This window comes from Echeneis naucrates, chromosome 15 (assembly GCF_900963305.1).
Source record: "Echeneis naucrates chromosome 15, fEcheNa1.1, whole genome shotgun sequence".
NCBI classification, from domain to species: Eukaryota; Metazoa; Chordata; class Actinopteri; order Carangiformes; family Echeneidae; genus Echeneis; species Echeneis naucrates.
Window position 1 is genome coordinate 800,635 of NC_042525.1, and position 19,828 is coordinate 820,462.

General features: G+C 43.1%; 1 protein-coding gene across 2 annotated transcripts in view; it reads right to left on the reverse strand.

Moving 5' to 3' along the window:
- Positions 1-19,828, reverse strand: part of LOC115055522 (regulating synaptic membrane exocytosis protein 1-like) — a 55,046-nt gene that overhangs the window by 22,775 nt on the left and 12,443 nt on the right. For both annotated transcript variants that reach the window (XM_029521395.1, XM_029521394.1), the window contains exons 3-6: positions 16,115-16,325; positions 14,082-14,093; positions 3,389-3,657; positions 972-1,663 (exon numbers count right to left, since the gene is read on the reverse strand). In XM_029521395.1, coding sequence (XP_029377255.1) covers positions 972-1,663; positions 3,389-3,657; positions 14,082-14,093; positions 16,115-16,325 — 1,184 coding nt within the window. The remainder of the gene's footprint in view (positions 1-971; positions 1,664-3,388; positions 3,658-14,081; positions 14,094-16,114; positions 16,326-19,828) is intronic.

Below are 19,828 nucleotides of genomic sequence, written 5' to 3' on the forward strand. Positions count from 1 at the left end.
CGCTGTGCACAAAGTTAAAACATGTGGCAGGAGGGTCAGTGATCCCAGGCACCCTGCAACATGACAAATATCAAAGGCTGCATTCAGAGAGTTGGTAGGATGATCACGTGTTTGACACACGGCAGGAACATGCCGTCCAGAATCAGCAGGTCGGACGGAGCCGTCTTACCTGTTGTGATCACAGAGTTAAAGCAGCGTCTCCACCTCACATCCCATGATGCAACGTGTTCACAAACACACAATGAAAACGCAATGTCTCATATTTGGGGTCAACAAATATGCTGTTTTCAGAGCTGATACTGATCGAATAATAATAATAATAATAATAATGAGAAGGGACATGCAGAATGTCCACAAATGTCCACAAACACAAATGCATCAGACTGAAAATATGAAGTGAACTCAAAAAGTCAGTACGCAGACTAAAAAGCCTCTTGATTTATGAGTGTGCTTGTGCATTGTGGGACGCGATTGTGTTTGTGACTATTTGTGACTATTGCAACGGCTCCGTCCGACCTGCTGATTCTGGACAGCACTGCATGTTCCTGCCGTGTGTCAAACACGTCAAACACGCAGCTCATTCATTTCTTTTGTTCGATGCATTGTGGGACAATAGTGTCCAACAAAAGAAATGAATGAGCTGCGAAGTAATTCCATTTACACAGACACATGTATGTCAGAATTCATCCTTGGGCATCTCGATTGTCTCACTGCTAATTCAGAATAGAACTGCATACAGAACACACTGTATACAAACAGTATATGGAATTATTTTGGTCAATTTCATTTCTGGAAGCAAAATATCAATTTCTTTAATTAAGTTCTGTGAGAGCAAGAACAGAGTACGGGGTATGCACCTGAGTGGAATCAGAGGAATCAGTTTGAGATACAGTATGGCCTAAAGGACTTCACCACAAAGCGAGGAACTACAACTACACCAACCGATACCGAGGACTGACACTGTCTCTTACCTTTCTCGCTGACACTTTCAATCTCAGCGTCTTCACAGCTGCTGTACTCAGGCGTCGTCCCTCCTTCCTCCTCTGAACTGCTGACGCTGGTTTGTCTCTTCCCTCCGGCCCCCAGCCCTCGCTTCGACTTGTAGGGCCTCGGCGGTGGTGGACGCAGAGATTCTGATTGGTCAGAGCTTAGTGAATCGTTGCGCAGCATGCTCTCGGCCTTTTCCCGTTTGGTCCGCCTTCCTACAGGTCCCTGGCCTGGGGCCGATCCGGGTCCTGAACTGGGAGGCTCTCTGAGTTCAGGGGGAGGAACTTGCTGAGTGACGGTGTGTTCATGCGGCCCGCTAACCCCACCCACCGTCCTCTGACCGGGCCGAACACCATCCCCAAGCTCCCCTACAACGCCCATGCCACGGCCCTGTGCAGGGTGTCCTCGGCCTCCAGGAGGGCCCAGCCCCGGTTGGCATAGGGCAGCACCGTTGTGGTCCCTGTGGCGGTAGCCTCCCTCCTCTGTCCGTCTTACTCCACCACCTCCACCCACTGGATCGTGCTCCAGAGAGCGTCCCTTTGTCAGCCGCCGGCTCTCCCTTCGCTCCCTGGACTCCCCTCGGAGGTCCCGGTCCATGGAGACCTGGGTCTGCAGCTGGGGCTGGCCACGCCGCCGCTCTCCCCGGCCAGCTCCTCCACCTCCCCGCCCATTTCTCCTGGGGGACAATCAATAGAGGGTCAAAGAGGGAAAGACTTAGTGAAAAGCCAGGTATTGTATTGCAGGCACATAGATCTTTGGATACTGTGTTTACACACTTGGACAATTGTTGTGTAAGATTATGTTTCAGGGATAAAGCCACCATTGACCTTTTTAAGACATCTTCCTTACTTTTCCACAGATTATAGCAATGTGGCTGATATCCTTTTTAAAAACCAACCCGTGTTTCTAATGCTGAGGCTGAGTTTCCAGTCTTTTCTTCCAGTTTCAGACGGGCAGCAATCACACCATACACCAATGTTCTTTGGATTTATTTAAATTCACGGATGTCTATATTGATCTATCAAACCATCTCTTACATGTTTAATAAAGTTACCATTACACTCACTTTCAGTTTTATATCATACAAACTGAAGTTTGTGGTGCTTTCACTGCACCAACAAACAAAACGGATAAAGCTGCCATCAAAATATGACCATAAACAAACCAACCGTTGAGACAACCCTCACGCACCCACAACAATAGTACTGATAAAACTACTACTGATGATAATAACGGTGTTAATAAAATGAAGAGTCTGACGCCAGCTCATGTGTAAACTGTCGGCCTGCTCTCATGTTCATCAGGCAAAAAGCTGTCAAAAAATGATCTCATAAAAATCAGAAAGGAACAAACAAATAAAGCTTTTACTTGTAGTTTCTATTGCCACAATTTTTTAAAACACCACTTGTAGTATACCAAAGGGGAACTAAATAATTTAGCTAATGTGGCCCTGTGATCGATTCTGTGAGAGAACCTGCTGTATTCGACTGCTTTAAGCTTCTGCTGCTCCTTTAGCTGCAGCAAGAAACAGGTAAAGATGAGATCTGCTCCATTGTTAACATTAGTGTGCACCAATGAAAACACATTCTGCTATCCAGTAGGATGGAAATGACTGCATTGTTCCATTACACTCAGGAAACAGCAACACAGGCAGCTTTTCTGAAGAACAATAATCCACCACTGAGAGTGAGAAGCAAATGTTAACATATTTGATACGAGCTGCCGTTTCGCTGCTGGCTGAGAGGACGCAGGTCACAGTTAGTACTGCTCCTCTTAAGAGAACGGTTCCTTTAGTAAGAGTGGAAAATGTGCAACAATCAGAAATCCTTGTTCTATAACTAAAAAGGATAAATAGCAGTTATGATACTGAGAAGTCGGGAGACATTGACATACAAGTAGGTTACTTGGTATCTATCTGTGTTATTATTAGTTATTATTATTATAATTATTGATAAGAATAAGAAGACTGCAGCACCCAACCACAATATTTATAGGACCAGCTCACTATCCTTATAATTTCAGCTTCATGCCAAATGCATCAATAACGAGACAGAAAACCACCATACGGTGAAAATAATTCCAAAGGATCTCTGTTCTGTTGGACATTTGTCTAAAGATGATACAACAGAAGCATTTATTAAGGCGTTCAGTGTGAGATGAGGGAACAAACATCTCCCATTCAGGCTTCTCTGGCAAAAGAAGTTTTCAACTCGAATCAGTGGTGCTGTGACAAAATAGAAAATATGACTTCTTTGGTATCTTTACCTTTAAAACCATCCCACTTCCTGCCTAGCACACTCCACCATATCTCCCTCTTTGCTGGGATCACAGCCCAAATGCTGTATGTGCCTATAGCGTGTCGCTCCATCAGAGAAGCTTCCACAGTACTGCTCCATCTTACGTGTCTCGAGGTGGTTCACTACGTGACCGTGCGTCGGTGCCAGGGGGGGTCCCAAGCACACCGGTTCGGTTGGCGTCTTGGATCGCGGTGGTGGAGCCCGAGGGTGCTTGGGAGCGGGATCGGAGCTTATCCCTGGGCGTTTGGCACACAGACGGCTCACTGATGGCTGATCCCAGGCCAGCGGGCTTTCCAGGCGGACTGGTGAACCACTCGCCCGGCTTGGTGAGGATCTCCTGCTGCTTCCGGCAGTTATTACACACCCAGATCACCTGAGACAGAAGGAGCATGGTTACGGATTACAATAGCAGTCTGGATGTTCAACACTCAGCGTCATCGGCTGATTTGCGAGCAGGTTGTCATGATGAGGATTTCTGTAGAAACAGATCAGACAATATATTTAAATAACACTGCAGAAAAATGTGATGCCACTGACACACATAACATCACTATAATGTGTCTGAGAGGAAGCAGCTATTCATTACAGCAGTCTCTGAAATCCATCTCAGCCCAAGTACTTTGCCAGCCACTAATCTGAGGCCCGGCTTCACCCATAGTGACTGTCAAACAGGAAATGGAACAATGCACTTCCTAAAGAGCAGCACCACTGCCAACAAGTTGTCCAGAAAAAAAGCTCTTATGGAGGCTTTTAAGATCAACATCAGAGCAGTTATACCAGGGAGCAGCTTGGCTTCCACTGTGGGCTGCTTTTGGCCTCCAAATGGAGAAGGCAAAGCCAACTGAATAATGAAAGGATATTTAACTCACTGCCAACATAATATCTCCGGTCCTTGGTCTGTCTGTTTGTCCCGTCGCACATATGCACACCGACTATACATTGGCTGGCTTCTCACACTACAGAATGTCTGTATTCAGAATTTCTCCTCTCACATGACACACTTCAGGTTTGGGCACGTAATGCACACAGTATGATGTCACAGTCAAAACAACAGTGACAACCAATTCAAGTGCAAGCTGGAGCTTTGTTCATTTAGTTCCTGAAAACTCTGACTGAGTAAATAATTCAGTTTCTCAAGTTGTCCACCTTAGTTACACAAACATCTGACTAAAGGACACAGACTAAATGGACAGATTGTGTGAAACAGTCTATGGTTGATACCTGATAATAATGATGAACACATGAATGAGACTGGCTATGACTTGGTATAAATCCGGACAATGTATGTGTGTGAGAAACCTTCAACAAAAAAAACAGTCTTCGTTTCAGGACCGCGGACAGCGTCACTGAAGACGCATCACAAAATCTATAAACGCCAAAATCCAACAGGAAGTACCGTCAAAATAAGACGCAAAAACATGCTGTCAACATAAAAAATACACACTACCGCAACAGGAGGGTGAGTGCTGACAGTGAAGTCCATTTCTGATTTTGATAAAAACGAAAACACTTTAGAAATGGAGGGTTTCTTTCCAAGGAAACACTACGGGGCTTTAATTTGTGCTGAGGTTGTGCAGAATGCACATTTTAAAATTCAGAGGTGGCGCCTCAGTGAAGGGTTAGGGGTTAGCCTGATGATGTAACAGAACCCACTGCCTGAGCAGATCCATGAGGTGGATTTGAAGTCTCCAGGAAAAGATGGTGAACCCTGAGTGAAGCCTGTCGGTTCATCTGGAGGGTTATTACTGGCACCATAACATCAAGTTCTTCTCCTTTTAGTGTTTTTGGGAGATTTGTCCATGTGGTCAGGAACACTGTCACCATTTCTGAATTATTATTATTTTATTTTTTTTTTATATCAACAACACTGTCAGTTCACATCAATAAGGGATGTGGGTTAAATCCCAGAACAGACACGAAGAGGAGCGGAGCACGAATGTCCGCAGTGTGAACGTAGCCACAGTCACAGTCACAGTCATGTGTTGTGATCAGAGTCAGAATGATGACGGAGGAAATGAGGCTGAGCAGGAAACAGAAAGAAAGAGGATGGGGGAGCGATGGAGGGGGGGGTTAGAGTCAGTTCCTCTTCTCCAGCCACCAGGGTTCTCATTACTCCTGAACACTCCCCAATGACTCTTTAAAGAGAGCTAAAATAAAACACTCTGGCATTGGCCATCTCTCTCCCTTCTCTCTTCCTCACCCACCCCACTTCTCCTCTTCTTCCTCTGTCACCCCCCTTTTCCCTTCCATTTATCCCTCCTCCAGATTGCTTCTGATTAAAGCTACAAAAGCCGAAGAGAAAACAGCTTTACACCAACGCAGCTATATTTATCCTGCCAAACACCCCAGCACCACCAGGGAGAGAGGGAAAGTGTGTACTCAAACAACGCACACACACACACGGTGCAAAGAAAGCAACATACTGGCTCATGTGGGACATTATAGCTTCGGTGAGAACATCCACCAATCTGTGATTTTCTGCAGCCAGACCGACGAGGTGGACGGCTGCCAGACCGGCTCTGCAGTGCCGGTCCCCTTGTACATACGAGCACAGACAGGCAGCGAAGACCGGGTTCAGTGTTACTGTCCAAAATGACTAAATTACTCAAACATACTTTTAACACCTAACACTATTTGAAAAAGTGTCTTATCAATATTCTTAAAATGTCAAAAACAAACAAAAAAAAAAAAAGACAGTGCTGGAACTTAACTAGAGGAGGAGATAATTATTTTCAGTATTAATTAGCATTTTTAATTGATAGTTGGTTGATTGCTTAGTTTTTTAAATGGTTACAAATATTCATAATCATTGTTCCAGAGTGAGATCTTCAAATTAGTTTGTTCAAGTGTGAAACCTAAGAAATGTACAATTTGTGAATACTCAATAACCTCAGTTATAACTAGATGTCATTATAATTGTAGTAAATACATTTTATGAATCTGCCGATATTTTAAATGTGACAGATTTTGACTCACTTTGAAACACTGAAATGTAAATAATGAAGTGAGCTGTGTCTCAGTTTTGTTTTGTTGCCTGGTGTTGGTCACTTTATCTCGATGTGTGTGCTGCATTTACTGACATTACATTTTATTACACAACTGAACATCCATTCACTCTTTTCACTGGAATTTTCATCCGCTCATGTAAAGTGAGCTAAAATAAATAAAACAAAAAAACTTCATGTAAAACTTCTCTGCAATTTAACCAGAAATGAGCATCAGAAAAAGTAGAGAATAAATAAATACATATGAACCATGTTGGGATCAAACCAGGTGAAATATCTAAGAGGAAGCTAGACTTAAATTAATATTCTGCATCACAGTATTGATCCCTGTGCGTGGTAACTGTAAACTGGAAGAGCCTGAATTTCTGGAAGGCGACTTCCAGGTTCAGAGCTCAGCGTCTCCGTTTGGTTCAAAGTTAAACTGTCTCCTCTTTATTTTGCATTTTCACTTCACTGTATCCAACTCGTCTTCTTCTAAAGAATCATAAAAAGTCCATCACTGGTGTGTACACTGTCTCATTGGTCAGTCTCCTCCTTCCAGAGTTAACGTCCTGGAGCACTGTGAGATTTTGTTGGAGTTTGTTGGTGCCGCAGAACAAATGGTGAGCTGTTATTTTATAAAAGACTCACTTAATCCCATAGTAATCCCTGCATTAGATCACACTCTGATGGTGAAACAAGCGCCGAAGAGGAGGAACCGTAGGCAGCCAGAGAGCACAAAGTACATTTCACCATCTCCACATACTCCGATAAAAACCAAACATACAATCAAATATATGCACGAGCCGTGATGCTTGCTGTTATTCACACATACACACACACAAACTGCAACAACAGCAGCAGTGTGTCACATGACCACAGTAAGAGCCCCCCGAGATGAGTTTGCGAGTGAAGGAGAGGGCCAGAAGGAGAGAATAGCTTCTCCACAGATGGAAACTAGGACACCAAACCCCTGTGTGTTTGTTTTGCGTCCTACTGCATCTGCATGTGTCCATCTGTGTGTGTGTGTGTGTGTGTGTGTGTTTGCGTCTGTCTGTTGAGAAGCAGGAGTCTGTATCCGGATGTGTGCATCGCTGCTCATGTGTGTATGGTGTGTTTGGTTTGGGAGCACTTGTGTGTGTGTGAAGATGAATAATCCAGTGGTGAAATCTGTGAGTTTGTGTAGCTGCAGTAGGTGTTTGTTTCCTGGAGAGAGGGGGGCATTTGTGTAACTGCACACAGCACAGTGTGAGACAATTCCCAGTACTCACTGTTCACATTTTCACCTGCAGTGCACAGATTGACACAAATTCTCACAGATAGGTCTGACAGAGCAAATAGTTTGGAGCGTTATTTTTTTCATTTTTGTGAACCGATCCTTCAAAAGAACCAGGATGATGGAGGCCTGTGATGCATTCGAGGAACAGAAAAGCTTCGCCAAGTCCCATAACACAATAACACAACCCTCAAAATAAAACCGTTTCTTTGAAAGGAACCAACTGCCAGATAAAGAGAAACTAGACCCTCCGTAGACTTGACCTGGTCGAGGAGGTGAAGCTGAGGCACTTTGTGTTTTGACCATCAGATCTCATGAGGTGAAACTGTGACTCAGATTTGTCTCAGAGGTCACATGTTTGGTTTCTCAGAGCTCAATGAAATGAGCTGTGAACGGTTCAGGATATACAGAAGGATCCATCCAATCACTGTAAGGAAGTAGCATCAGCCAATGACAGCTTGACTTATGGGAAAGGCAGCGTGCGAGGAAGCGCAGAGACCGAGGGTGTCAATAAATCGCACTTAAATGATGAAACTCTGTCACAAAGGAAATTTGTGTCTACAGCAGCTAATGAGGTCCTACATCAGCACCGCACAACCCCCCCCCCCCCCCCCCCCCACACACACACACACACACACAGACACACACACAATGATATTAAATAGTTGATCAATATTGTTATAATTAATTATTTTGGCTCCGTGTCAGAAGGGCAGGTGAGGCCAGATGTTTTACAAAAACACACACATGTAACATCATCAGGTCAATGAGAGGGCAACACACAAATAAATCTTTAATACAAGGGTATTTAAACACACACACACACACACACACACACACACTTGTAGCAGTGGAGGGGACTCATGATGCTGCACTTCCATTTTTCCCCACTAAATGTCTCCAGTTAGCAAACACGTGGTGAGCAAGTGAGAGTCTGAGGTCTGAGGTCTGAGGTGTGTGTGTGTGTGTGTGTGTGTGTGTGTGTGTGTGTGTGTGTGTGTGTGTGTGTGTGTGTGTGTGTGTGTGTGTGTGTGTGTAAACTTTTAACACTGGACGTTTATCCAGTTGTTGACTGCTGTGCATTACAGAGTAATACAGATGGTAATTTTGTTAACGGTTTAAAGATCTTGACAGTAACTGAGACATGCAGCGAGCTTGTGAGAATTTTTGGTAAAAACTTGTCAAATACACAACTTTTTAAAAAGATTCACACATACTTATTTAACTCTCCTGAACTCGAACCCCTTCAACCCTGATTCAGTCCAAACACATCCTGTTAAAATGTTCAACTTAACAGCAGAAATAAAAAGTTTGCAGCCTCGTGCATAAACTGTTGTAATCTCTGTACTGATCTATTTATATTTTTTAAAAGGGATTAAAAATCACAATATTCAAATATTCCAGGGAAAAAGGGCCACAACATTGTTGTGCATTCATCGTACTTTAAGTGTTGTGGTGCTACAAAAAGATCATTTTTATTTTTTCTTTCCAATAAGAACAAAAAGGAAAATATATAAAAATCACCATCATTTCACCTGAAATTGTATCACAAATTTCAATAACAGCATCTCTGTTGATTTGATCGCTGATGATGCGTCTCAAACTAACATTTACCAGTCTGTGTTCGACACACACCCCACCACCTGCCTGTTGATGAATTGTGATCTGACTCTGCCTCATTGGTACCAGATACAGGCCCTGGTCCAGCTCTCGGTCCAGCAGGACGGATAGCTCACTGTAATCATGTAGACCGACAAAGGTGAATTTGTGTTCAGGTACAGGCCTTTTGTGAATGTCTGTGTGTGTCTGTGTGTGTGAGTGTGAACAACAACCAGGAGAGAGATGGACCCCTTAAGACCAGTCAATGAGAGACGGACGTGGAGAGGGACGCAGCTAGCGAGACTGGCGATCAATAGTAATCATGAGGCGCTGTGGCGTTAACAGCAGATGACACATCGCTCAGGCTTTTCTACAGCGCTGCGGCCTGACACAAAGCAGCACAAGGCCATAATTCCTCGTAGGCTCAGATCGATACATATACATTTGCAGAAGTATCAGCCACATACTTAGGATTATTCCTCTTGTATTTTTGCTTTGATTTGATGGTTTTCTCTTCTCAAGGTGCCAACTTCTGCCGCTATGTTGACCCAGTGAGAAGAAAATAACCTCACAAAACTACACAAGCGTGCCGCAGGCTTTTCTCTGAGCTCATGAACCCCCTAACATGACCACCACCATCACCCCCCCAGGGGAAAGTCTATTACATTAACATGCTGGGGAGATTCGTGAACACATGTGATGAATAAACATACTGAGTCAGCGAGAGCAGATTCCTGCAGGAGGAAGAAAATATGGGAAATGGAGATGGGAAGCAACAGGCCTCTCTTAGGGAAAGAGCTTAATCTGATTATATAGACGAGATCATGGTGGAACATGATTGGTGTAAATGCATTATTAAAGCTTTTATGTTTTACCCTTCTCTGTTTTATTTCAAATCTCTATGTCCGTTAAAGGGCATATTAAAACCCTCTCAGTGTTGTTTTATATCTCTTTTCTCAGGCCTCTCTCAGCTGTGCATTACAGCTTTAAGTTTGAAAGGGAAACAGGAAGATGTCAAAGAAAGATGTAAAGTTGTGACATATGAAAACCATTCTCAATAAAAAGAGATAAACAAAACATCTCCATCCACTGTTACAACCCGAGCAGGATCCTCTCTGTGTCATCCTGTACAGGAAAAGGCTCTGCTGTAAAATAGAGTGTATTTATAAAACCAACATCATATCAGTGGTTAACAGCATCAGTGGGCTGAAAACACCGGCAGATGAAACAGCCATGCCAGTAATTCAGAATCAGAATTGGTCTAAAAACAGCAATCTAACAGTGCCGAGCAGTCGGAGTTAGAGCCACATAAAAGACACAGAAATACAGCCCTGGACTTTACAATTAGAGTGTGTGTCTGTGTGTGTGTGAGTGGGAGAGAAGGTAACACACAACACTCTTTTCTAGTCTCCCACGAGAGCAGAAATGAAGACTTCAAAAATTGCCTTTTTGTGAGAAACACTTGGCGTCGGTACAACACACACTCGTGTCTCCACCGGAGCTCAGCCGTCACTGCAGATAATGAGCCCTGAATATCATTAACACAACACACCAGCACCACACACTATGCGTCGTTAAGCCTATTAAATTTTTATTTATCAATCTCTAACCATCTACTTCCACAACCCTTCTGTGAAAAGCATGAATACCAACTCATCATAAGCCATTAAGAGCACGATGAAGACACCACACACACCAGAACGTGTCGGCAGAGGGCACGCAGCAGCTACGGAGCCTCTAATTTTCATTCTTGGTGTTCGAAGTGAAGCCTTTGTGAAAATGAAATCCAGTGAGCGAGCGTCACCTTGAACAGTTTCTAAAAAAAACAATTAGCCACAGCCAGTTCAGACATGGCTGCAACACAACATGAGGCATGTGGCGTGTTCAAGGCGACAGGAAGTGCATCTGAGCGGATGTAAAGATGATAATGGATGGGTGAATTTAACATGATTCAGTGAGCTGTTTCTTCTCTGTTTTGGCTTGTACCTAACACTTCCGGGATATTCCTGTCTTTATTCCAATAGTGAGTCATAGTGAGGGTGGCGGGGGGGGGGTGACCTGCAGCTAAAATCCGCTTCTTAGACACACCGCTGTAAGCTTCCTCAGCATTTGTAACAGGCACAGTTTGCTCTCACCAGATAGCTCAGTGGAATAAAGGGTCATGTCACCCTAAATCCACATCAGTCCAACTGTGAGACATTTCCTGGCTGCAACAAATACATAAATACATACATTTAAAAAACAAAGATGGAGGATGACAATTGATGGATAAACACACGCAGCACGGCTCACATCAGAGAGTCAGACTGATCCAGATCTGAGCTCACTTCGTTCATCAGTTTCACACAGGACAAATTAGACTGTTAGAAAACAGGAAGAACCACCAGGAGGAATAAAAGCTCTAAAACTTCTACGCTTCTTGGGCTTAAAAGGGTTAACAGGAAGTGGCCTGAGAGAAGAGTCCAATTTAAAAAGCAGACCATAAGAACACACTGACAGACAGCCTATCACTGAAAGCCGGAATTACCATTGCCAACACTTTCACTTAACTTTGAGTGTTTAGTTTGAGTGGAGTGGAAAAAACCAGCAGAGAAACTTTGCACTTTTAAACCGCAGTGCCAGGCAAGATTAATCAATGACAGAGTAATTAAATGAATCCATGTCAAACAGTAATTCAACCCCAGTCTGCTGTCCAGCTATATAGTCAGTGCTACATAAGAACTCCATTCTGCCAAAACTTTCTTCTTTAGAGCCAGTGATTGTTGTCCCGAGTCAGACCGCTATGTACAGCACACCAAAGCACTCTTGGACGGCCGTAGCGTTCGAGCCCGGCCAAGTATCATCAAAGTGCCTGTTTGGCAGCTGCCGGTGGGAAGCTGGCCAAGGCCAAGTAAACTTCTAAACCTAACACAACTGCACAAGCAGAGGAAGGTGTTGAAGGCATGTACACCAGGGACACTTCTGCAGCAGCGTCACATCCGATGGTTCTCTAAAATATCTTTTCACCAGCTTACTTGATGATGATGAAGTCGTCTTTACGGTCAAACCCAAGAGACACAGCAGGTACGGCAACCAGTCGGGTCTGTCCACTACTGCGGCCGAGATGGTCACATCGGTGTATCTGTGCCACACTTGATGGGTCAAAAATCTAATTATTATGTAAGAAATTTGGGTTTTATGAAAAAATTAAGTCATGTTAATTTATTTATTTACTTTGCATTTTCGTGTCATTGAAATATTAGACAAGAAGCCCTGCTCTTACTGAATGTACAGTGTGATCTATTCCAAGTCGCTCATGTATCCAAATTCTGACCAGATGTTCCCAAATTCACCACAAGTCTCAGCATCACAGTAAAGCTGCTCCCTTCCTGTTATGTCAGTTTAGCCAGTCGTCAGCTTCCGTCCAGTCTGTTCTGTTGTCTAGCACTCTTTGGTCACTCAGACAGTTTGAGATTTAATTTAGTCCACACTTTGAGATGAAAATCCAACTTTCCAAACATCCATCTATGTTTAAAAAAATGTGGGTTATCCTGAGTGACAGGGATGTGCTTCTTCAAATGTTTGCTGTTGACTGTTTCAAACTGAGACAGCTTTGAATATCACAGACAAATTTACATTCAGCTCCGTGTCCTGGTTGGTTTCAGAAAATATTATCTGAGTTTTCGGCAACCTGGACACGCCAGCTGGAGTGATCCGCTCCAGGTTTCTGATCTTTCTTCAGGCAGCCGAGAGGATAAGACCTGATACTGTTATGATCATATATGGACGGATGTGAATAAACAGGTCTCAGAGCTAAGGATCGGACTATAAACAATAAGCTATCTGGTTAGTGCTAAAGACTTAGAAAAGCAAATGTTCTTATGGTTTAGTTTTGTTAAATTATGTCGCATTTGTTTTAGGACTGAGCTTAGCCAGCAGAAACAAACTGTTTCTATGATAAACTCGAAAAAAACTCATTCTTTCTACGGCTCCTTCTTGAAGAGGCAGATTGGTCATTTTACATGCCTTTGATAAGATATTAGGTGTCTCCATCAAAGGAACTCATTATGAAGTTAAGGTCAATTAAGTATTTTAAATGTTCTTTATTTCGTTCTCTATAAATTAAGATAAAATACAAGTAAAAGCATGTAGACAAAATAGCAGAATAAGATTAAATTGGGTCAAGTCAAAAGGTTTAAAAGCTCAGAGAAAATAGGAGCTTAATCACTGCAAATACAAAAAACACGAGTCTTCAGAGAATGCTATATGAAGAATACTCTGAAAGAAAAAATAAATGGTCCAAAACCATTTGACCAAACAGTCCAGACATTCAATAGAAAAGATATATAATCTGCATGACCTTAAAAATATGAATTATGCATCACACAGGAGTAACTAGGTCTGGATAATTGTTAGATATGTTGTGATTCAACAAACCAGACTGAAAAAGTTTGTCTCTCACACTCCGTGAGAGTAGATTAGAGTCTCTCATTCAGCAGAAATGTAGCATGGTGAGCTTCATAAACCTGTAAAGTTCTCAATATCATGACATGCTCCTGAATCTGCGCTTGTCCATGTGGGTTTTTACATCCTCTGCAGGTTGCCACACTACAAGCTCCAAGCAGGATTTTTTTTCTCTGAGTGTTTACCTGATATCTACAATATCTTTATTGGATCAATAATAAAACAAATCCGCCAATATGGAAACTACAATGTGGAAAAATAATAATAAAAATATATTAACACTGCAGTATACAATATGGGGTCTTTAAGGCTACAGGTGTAACCCATACCACTTACAGTAATAATGACAGAGAAAAGAGCAGAGAGACAGACATGGACCAGGTGCAGCCACACATACATACATATTTACTGTCTGAACCCATTAAGGTGGACTGTCTTAACGGTTGCAGGCTGAATTATCTGGTTCAGAAAAGAAAAAAGAAGCACAGCACTCACCACTTTGTCCTGCTGCAGCCCAGTCAGCCATCCATGTATAATGAAAAGAAAGACAGAGAGAAGTTGAGCAAAGATGATATCTGAAAGCATGGCAATGATCCTACAGCCCTGTAACAAACACACTGCAATACACATATATCATATTCTAAATATGTATATATGTATATATTTGAATTACACTGCAGTTTATGATCAGGAAGGAACACAACACAGTTCTTTTATGTCAGTTTTAATCTAAAAAGGTTCACATTCAGAAATATGAAACGTTAACTGTTGGCAGGAGACAGAATTTAAATCTTTGCTTTGTACTTGAAACCATCCAGACATTTTGTTCTGGTACAACAACAGTAGAATTTGACTGACAACATCATCCGTCTTTGCCACTGAGAGGAGTTATTATTAATGCAACTTTGTCCAGCATAGATTTCTGCCACTGTCATGTTTTACTGGGAGTCAACCTCTAAAGTCAAGAGTTACTACATATTTCACACACAGCCCATCTAAACCCATCAGTGAAGACTCCACTGAGTGTCAGAAGAAGTCAGATTGTACTGAAGTCTATGGGAAAAGATTGTCAATAGACAAATTACAAACTGGAGGCTTTAAAACAGCAGCTCAAGGACCAATGGGTGAAATAGCCAGATTTAACCATCCAGCAGCTCCAAAGTTCATCGAATCACACTTATATACACTTAAGTCATTATTCAATGTCAGATTATTTTCTAATAATCAATAACCAAAGTATCACACCAATCAACCTTTAAATAGATCATGAAAGTAGTACAATAAATACCAGACAGCTTCAAAATGAGTCCATGAACAAAATCCACCTTTCAAAGACCATTTCACTCTGAAGTCCAGCACCCCCCACTGAAGCCCACCTCCCAGGAGCCTCCAGCTGACACCCCCCAACACACACCCATAAACAAAAAAAACCACCATGTAAGCCAGGAACTAATTAGGGTGTACTTTGGGTGTGTGTGTGAGGGGGTGTCACTTATTTCTCAACACCAACACACACATACAGACACCTACACCCTGCTGTGTGTGTATAGGGCACCTCCGGACCCCTGGGAGCCCGAGACGAGGTGGGAGACCACCCCCTCTGTCCACAGCTCAGTCTAATGCCCAATTAACCTTTACCAGCTCCTGCCTGGGTCACACACACATACTTCCTGAGATCACCTACACACACATGGATGGACACATGAACACACACTGTTCTAATATACAGTACACCCATCCAGAACATCCTACACAGACATGTAAACACGCGCACACATGTACGGCTCATCACCTGAGGATTAGACACAATACCTATGCTTGTTTGTTTTGGGTTTTTTTACAGCTCTGTGCTATAAAGGTTTGCTGCACAGCAAACAGATTTTAACCATTCGATCACATCATTTAATATGTGGAAGCTAATTTATGCTGACAGAAAAACTACTTGTGTTGTTTTATGAAATTAAAGTTAGAATTAAATTTAAAAAATAGGGTTTGTACATTGCATTGTATTGTTTTGTCATTTATTTGTGTTGTAGTTTAATTGTTTCATAATTTTTACATACAGACTTTGTACTTTATAGAGGAGTTAATATGACCAACTGTAACTGATATATAGTCATGAAGTCGAATTGATTTTTATTTTTTATACAGGTTAGTATAGCTCAAAGTGCTTCAAATATTAAAGAAATGAAAAGATTAGTTTTTAATTTACTTGTTCCAACTTGTATCACATACTTCCTATTTTATGTATTAATTAAAAGGCTTATTCATTGATTTTGAAAGAATAAGCAGATGTACTGAGGGCCAGGTCACTTTACCTTTTTGTGTAACCAACACATGTATGTATTAAAAGATTCACCATAAAAGCATGTATAGGTCATTTCTGGTGTAGCATCCATTTACAATGCAAACAGGAAGAATCAGTCTGATATTGCACACGTCCTAATAAAAGCCATTACGGAGGCTGCAGTGGATGCCTGTGTTCCTGCGTGTTTTGGGGGATGCACCGTGACACAGCCCCGTCTTACCGTGTTGGACCGCAGGGACACGCGTCCCCCGCAGCGGCCGCAGAATTTGGTCCGGCAGTAGGAGCACAACTTCCCGCATCCGTCCGCGAACTTGGTCTTGTGGCAGATGCCGCAGGTCGGCGCGTCGTCCCGGTGCCCGGCAGAACCCGTCGCCGCCGTGGCCTGCCGGATGACGGTCTCCCTGTAGCTGGACAGCTGCTGCTGGATGCCTCTGGACGGACGGAAGACAAAAGTAAGAAGTGAATATTCAACGTTTTCGTGTTTTTCAGCCGAGTCGCTCAGGGCTCTTAACTTCCGGGAGCTAATGCTAATGCTAATGCTAAAACAGTATGCTAACGGACAACATGTTTACATGTTCGCCGTCTTTGTTTGGGACAACGGGGAGGTAAGGCGTTCATTTTGGGGGACATCTCGATTTTTAGACCTTAGACCTTTTAGACCTCGACCTTTCTCCTGCTGTTTAGTTTTAGATTGAAACAGACCGCTCTTCCGGTCTTGTGGCGGGCTTGTTTACATACTTCATTTCCGGTGTCCGGAAATCGCCGATGTTTTTTTTTTTCGGGTAAATTTAGTGCTGTCTCCCCACAACAAGAAGGTTCTGGGTTCGGTTCCTGGCATGGAGGTTCTGTGTTCTGGATAGAGTACGGAGCAGGTCAGATACACCTCCTTCGTAATCTCTACGGGTTTAAACAAAAAAACCCCAAGATGGCTGACAGATAAACAAACTGATGGTCGACCTCATGACAGCTAAAAATATAAATATACAGTCAAATGAACGTGAATCCAAACTGCTCTCTTGGTTCACTGGGAATATGGATTGTAAATGACTGCAGCAGATTGTACAATGCAACAAAAACTGCACAAAACAGTGAGAATTTAATCATTGTAAAATAAATAAAAGAAACAGAGAGGTGAAGTGAAAGTGAAGGAGACCGTCGTTACATCGAGTCGAGTCAGTATAATTGTTCCCTGTGTGTTTTGGTTGTGTCTGCTGTTGTTTCAGGGTGCTTTGCCGGCATAAGAAACTCTTCAGATCGATATGAGAAATAAAGGGGAAGAGTATTGGTTTTACCTAAGGCGTTACAGTATGTTGATTAATTTGATTTCACACTGTGGGGATTGAGGAGAGAGCAAATTGAGGGGAAGCAGACCAAAGAGGGGACAAACTGATGGGCTGAGAATCACAGGAGAGGAAATGCATTCAGGGTCCTCATCTTCACTTTCATTTAGGAAGGCAGATTAGTTAGAATCACAGAGCCCTCGTCTGGCAGCCTCATGCCAAAAGTCCAATGTCATATATATATATATATATATATATATATATAATGTATTTTCTACTCATATTGTGTGGTCCACTAATTGGACAGTGGTTTGATACCTGTCTTATCCAGCCTGTAAGTCGAAGTGTCCTTGAGCAAGACACTATGAATTACCCCGGTGGTATTAACGGTGTGTGGGGGCTATAAACATGCATAGAGAATGATTGTGTGAGTGAATGAGTGGATGTACTGAGGTGGTCAATAAGACCAGAGCAGCTTTATATCAGCTCAGTGACCCTCACTCACTTCACTGCCCAACCTAAAAAACAATCCATTAATCATGACGAGATTCAGGACCAAAACTCCGACTCGCCCAAACATAGAATCAAAACAAAAGTAGAGTTTGTGGACAGAAATGACCAAATGGCCGCATGATTTGGCCATGAAACACACGGGCACACTCTCCCTGTGCTTCACAGGTAAAGCTGATAAAAAAGATGACGAAAACAGTGACGGTATACAGACTCAGCTGAAACAGGTTGACACAGACAACCCTGGCTACCAACAGAAGACAGACCGTCCAGAAATGCTCCATAAATGAGATTAAACTTCTTCCGTTCTTTGGAGAAAGCAGCAACTCTTGGCTCCAAAATATGTATCTGCTGGCCTCACCTCCGCCACTCTACTTTGTTCAATCAGTTTGTGCTCGTGTTTATGTGTCCTGAAGGATGAGAGGAGAGGAGGAGAGGCCAGGAGAGAGTGACACATGGAAAATCTACATGTATATTGTGAAAATCTAAATAAATTTCATTTCTAACATAAAACAGTACATCCATCTTCAACCGCTACGAAGCCAGGTCGGGAGCCCCAGACTTCCTCTAGCCCCGGCACCCTGGGCTAACTCTGACTGGGGGATGCCGTGGTGCTCCCAGGCCAGTGAGGAGATATAATCTCTCCACCCGGTCCTGGGTCTGCCCCGAGGTCTCCTCCCAGTTGGACGTGCCAGGAGCACTCCCCTAGGGAGACGCCTTGGTGGCATCCTTATCGGATGCCTGAACCACCTCAGCTGGCTCCTTTCCAAAGGTGCAGCTCTACCCTGAATCTCTCCTGGATGACTGAGCTTCTCACCCTCTCTCTAAGGGAGACCACAGCCATTTTGGTTGCTTGTGTCTGCGATCTTGTTCTTTCGGTCATGACTGCTCAGGACCATAGGTGAGGGGAGGAATGAAGATTGACAGGTAGATTGAGAGCTTTGCCTTCTGGAAACACAGCACCGTACCAGCTACCCCGATTCTCCGGTCAATCTCACACTCCAGAGTTCCCTCATTCTGATAATAAAAGTTTTTTAAGTTCACATGCAGGTCAATATAGAAACAGTATATAACTCTTCCCAATATCCACTAACGACTCGTATGAACCAATAAGGTAATTAACAGACATATATCCCAAATATTAAACACTCTCTAAAGAGCCCGGTCTGGTATTTCCAAAACTGGGTACAATTTTCTGTTGTAGTATAATACTTACAGACTGAGAGTTAGTGGCAAAGCCTCTTCCCCCATCAGCTCAACCCCTCAAGACTACAAATCCCAGCAGCAGTGAAGGCCGGAGAAGAAAAGGATGTCCAAGATCCAGCAGTTTGATCTGGATCTCAGCATCATTCCTCTGAGTGTACGGGACAATGTGTTCCTCCAAAGACATGAAGAAGAAAACCCTCCAAAGACCCCATGGGTGAAACACAACCTGCCCCTAGAAATGTTAACACCTGCCCTTGCACACCCACACACACACACACACACTCACTCATTTGAATCCCTACCAAAGAATTTACAAAACAACACAAAGACACAAATACGAACCCGCTGCTGATAATGACATTAACTGCACGCACACTTCCTGGGAGCAATAGACAAAGGTTACAGAGAGGTCACCTGCTGCTGCATCACCACAGGTTTTACTTCCTGATCCTGGGCTCCGGCTGTGTTGGTCCCGACCCCCGGCTCCGTTCACAGCCTGATCCGGTCAGACCAATATTCACTATGAGCTCGATATACGGAGCCTGAGTGATTGATCACATGTTTATCATGAGGTTGATCGATGCGACAGTGGTGGTTCATTGGAAGTCTTTAAATTGAATTGAATCCACTGATTCCAGTTGAGGGTGTTGTTGTGGGTGGTCAAGTTTAGTTTTACGATGGTTATCGCAGTCCTGCGTGTTATTTCATAGGCATTATTGTTGATGATCAGTGGCTTTAATCCAAAATAGCTTCTATTGGTATTAGACTTAATAAATCCACGTTGGCTGGATGTAACAACTCGATATTAAATGCATAGAGGGGCTGAGTGCGTTCGCTCTGTCCTCGTTGTCATCATCTTATTGGGTTCGTTGAGTTCGCTGCCTCTTTCTAATTTTGGTTTTCCTGTATATTTTCTTACTGTTGTCGCTCGGCCTTTT